The sequence below is a fragment of the Terrapene carolina genome, unplaced genomic scaffold (assembly GCF_002925995.2).
Source record: "Terrapene carolina triunguis isolate 2854851 unplaced genomic scaffold, T_m_triunguis-2.0 Scaffold111, whole genome shotgun sequence".
In the NCBI taxonomy this organism is placed as follows: Eukaryota; Metazoa; Chordata; order Testudines; family Emydidae; genus Terrapene; species Terrapene triunguis.
The window spans coordinates 49,414-52,954 of NW_020664462.1; the positions used below are offsets into that span (position 1 = coordinate 49,414).

At 62.8% G+C, this 3,541-nt stretch overlaps 1 protein-coding gene across 1 annotated transcript in view; it reads left to right on the forward strand.

The window, feature by feature from the left end:
* The window catches only part of LOC113406590 (zinc finger protein 74-like), a 7,652-nt gene extending 4,340 nt beyond the window's left edge, over positions 1 to 3,312 (forward strand). Inside the window, exons 3-4 of the mRNA XM_026652115.1 lie at positions 1,158 to 1,259; positions 2,393 to 3,312. Coding sequence (XP_026507900.1) covers positions 1,158 to 1,259; positions 2,393 to 3,312 — 1,022 coding nt within the window. The remainder of the gene's footprint in view (positions 1 to 1,157; positions 1,260 to 2,392) is intronic.
* Positions 3,313 to 3,541: the final 229 nt, after the last annotated feature.

Here is a 3,541-nt window from a genome sequence, read left to right on the forward strand (position 1 = left end):
CCCCCCCCACCCTAACTGCCCCCCTAGGATCCTACACCCTACCTGTACCCTGACTGCCCAAAACCTTACACCCCCAACCCCCAGATAGCCCCACCCCGAACTCCCGACCCATCCAACCCTCCCCCTGCTCCCTGTCTCTTGACTGCCCCCTCCAGAACCTCCCTGCCCCTTCTCCAACCCCGTGGCCCCCTTACCATGCCGCTCAGAACAGCGTGTCGGGCTCCACGTGCAGCCTGACATGCTGCCGCGCTCCCCCACGGAGCGCATAGCCCGGTTCCCGCCCTCGCAGAGTGCTGCAGAGTGGCACGCTGGGCAGGGGGAGGAACTCCAGACTGCCGGAGGCCCGTTGCGAACGGCCGGCCGGCTGCGAATGCAGGGAGGGGGAGGGAGGGAGAGAGAGGAGGGGAGTGATCTCAGCTGCAGGGGAGAGGAGGGGGAAGCGGAGGAGGGGCTCTCTCTGGTTGCCGGAGCCCCATGCAAGTGGCACCATCCGGCCGGCTGCCCTGTCAGCTGCGCGCACTCTGCATGGGGGGGAAGTCCGGACATTTACAAATTCCCCCCAGATGCTATTTTTAACTGAGAAAAGCCGGACATGTCCAGGGGAATCCGGACGAATGGTAACCCTATTGCCCTTTAGCTCAGGTAGTAGAAGATTGTGATTTTGGAGCAGGGGGATCCATGTCATAGCGCCATCCCACCCCCAAATTCCAGCTGGCTGTAACAAGCAAACTAGTTAGAACAGTGAAGTCCCAAATGGCCCTGGGTCTGTTACAATGCAGGTGTAGAATTATACACGCTCCTTCTCATGTTCCTCCCAGCAATGTTCAAGGAAATTTCAAAATATATCTCTAGTGTAACGAAATGTCCCCCAACTAAACTCCCACTGCGGGGCATAAGTGGTTAGCCTGAGTGGAAGAAGGGCGTCTCAAGACAGAGCCGGCGTTACCACTCGCGTGATATTATCATGCAGCTTGTGATATTTGCTGTTCTTCTTAAAGCCCCAACTCCTGGAATCTGGTGGTTACATGAGAGTCTCAGCTTTCCTTAAAAGAAAAAGTAAGTTTCTAGCCCTCCTGGTCACGGAGAAAAGCTCTGCTGAGTTTCTCAGAGACTCCCCAATCTGAACCCTAAAGCTTGTCATCGTCTTTCTCGGGAAGGCTTCCAGATCCCCAGACGTGGCGTCGTGTCCCTGATGGAGCGAGGGGGCGAGGCCTGTGTCCAGTATCCCAGGGACCCTGCACCTGAGACCCACTTGGGGGGTGAGTGTGTGGCTCACAAGGGTCTGTGGGCAAAGCTGACGGGGATCCGGTTCTCTTCTCCTAAAGGTTTTGCACAGGCTACGTCAGGGGTGGCCGAACTGCGGCTCTTTTACCATTTGAGTGCGGCTCGCAGAGCCCCCCAAGCCCCTCCCATTCTCTGCCTACCAGACTGGGGGTCGGGGGGAGAGCTCAGGGCTTCTGCCCTGCGGCGGAGTGGTGGGGCTAGGGGCTTCTGCCAGAGATGACTGGTGCCTGCTGAGAGGGGGCACAATTTAAAGATTCCCCCCCCCAATAGCTTGAGTCATGCCGCACCAGGCACGCCCCTTCTCTTATCCTCAGCGGGGTGTTAACTCCCGGTGGAGGGGCAGCAGCAAACAGCTGGGAGCTGCAAGGAGGGGCCACTGCTTCAGCTCTGTGGGGAGAGGCAGCCGCAAAAACGGCAGCTTTCCCTGCAGCTCCCAGCTGTTTGCCGCTGCCTCTCCCCACAGCCGCAGCTCCCAGCTTGCCGGCTCCAGCAGCTGCTGTGCGGGGAGGGGGCCCTGCCTCACCATGTGACTGAGCAGGGCCAGCAAACCCTGGCAAAAATCTGGGGAAGCATGTGCCCCCACGTGACCCCCATGCATCGCCCCTGGCTTCTGCCCCACGGGTGGGGGGGTCTCAGGAATCCAGTCCCGGGCAGGCATGTCTGCTGGGGCTCGGGGCTTCAGCAGGAGCAGGGCGGAAGCCCTGAGCCGCAGCAGGTGAACCCCGTCTCTCAAACTTCTGAAGATTGTCGTCTGCACCAGGGGTTGAATTGTAGTGGGACATGGTGAGCGATACGGTGGCTGCATTTATAAAATCCTGGGCTCTGAGAGCCAATGCCGTAACCCTCAAACGAGTGCAGAAGGACTGGCCACGCCCACAGCCACCCCAGCCCACGGGCTGCGGTTACCCATGAAATTCCCCGAGAACCTTTAGCTAACGCTCAGTGATAGACCTGCCCCCGCTGGCCAAGCTCCCTCCCACCCCAGGCCGTGAGCGGGCAGGACAGCGCCCCCAACAGGGGGGTTTGCAGCACGCGGACAGAGCAGTGAGGGGCTGGGGCTGGCTGGTTCAGCGAGTCAGTGGCATCATGCTGTATTTGAACCTTTCAGGAAATGGCTTCCTAGGCCCTGCCCAAGAAGCGGACGCCATCGATCGGGCTGCGGAGCAGCCGCAGCAGCCTAGAGACGCCCCGTCTCTCCCCAGCTGTGATGCACATGTCCAGTGGGGCCGCAGCAGCTGCAGCGAGTTTGGGCCGTGGGTGCAGCCTGGCTCCCAGCGGGGGAAGGCTCCTGAGTTCCTGGGCCGCTGGGGAACTGGCTCTGGAGCAATGCACGATGGGCAGGAGGACACCTCCGGGCTGCAGCCGAACCGCCGGCAGAGCCAGGCCGAGGAGCAGCCGCGCCGGCGCCCCAGAGGCAAGGGCAGCGCGGCCGCGCAGCACCGCCCGAGAGCTCAGCGGGAGGCCAGGCCGCTGCAGTGCCCCCACAGCGTGAAGAGCTTCACCGCGCGGCCCAGGCTCACCGAGCACCTGCGGACGCACTCGGGCGACAGGCCCTTCAAGGGCCCGGACTGCGGCAAGACCTTCGGCAAGCACTCGGTCTTCGTGGGGCACCGCCACAACCACACGGGCGAGCGCCCCTTCCCGTGCCCGGCCTGCGAGAAGCGCTTCAGCCACCGCTCCCACTTGACGGTGCACCAGCGCATCCACGGGGGCGAGCGCCCCTACTCCTGCGCCGACTGCCACAAGAGCTTCATCAGCCAGTCCCAGCTCACGGTGCACCGGCGCACGCACACCGGCGAGCGGCCCTACACCTCCGCCGAGTGCCAGCGGCGCTTCAGCCACCGCTCCCACCTCATCGTGCACCAGCGCACGCACACCGGGGAGCACCCCTACCGCTGCCTCAAGTGCGGCAAGGGCTTCCACCAGCCCACCAACCTGGCCGCTCACCAGCGGACTCACCTGGCGGAGAGGGCCCTGCCGTGCAGCCAGCCTGCCCGTGCCTTGCTGAGCCCCAGGGAGAGCACCTAGGAGGGAAGCAGCCGACGCGGTCGGAAGCTGCTGGAGCCTGCTCCTTTTCAGCCAGGCCTACGTTCCTCTGGAAACTGGGCGACATCCAGCCAAGCCCCGTACCTTCCCCAGCCCCCAGAGCGTGGCACGGGACCATGGAACACCAGGGATCCCTTGGGACAGCCACACTCTGAATGCTTTAATGGCAGCTGCGAGCTTCCCCCAGCATCCATTGTTATCCCGCTGCAGT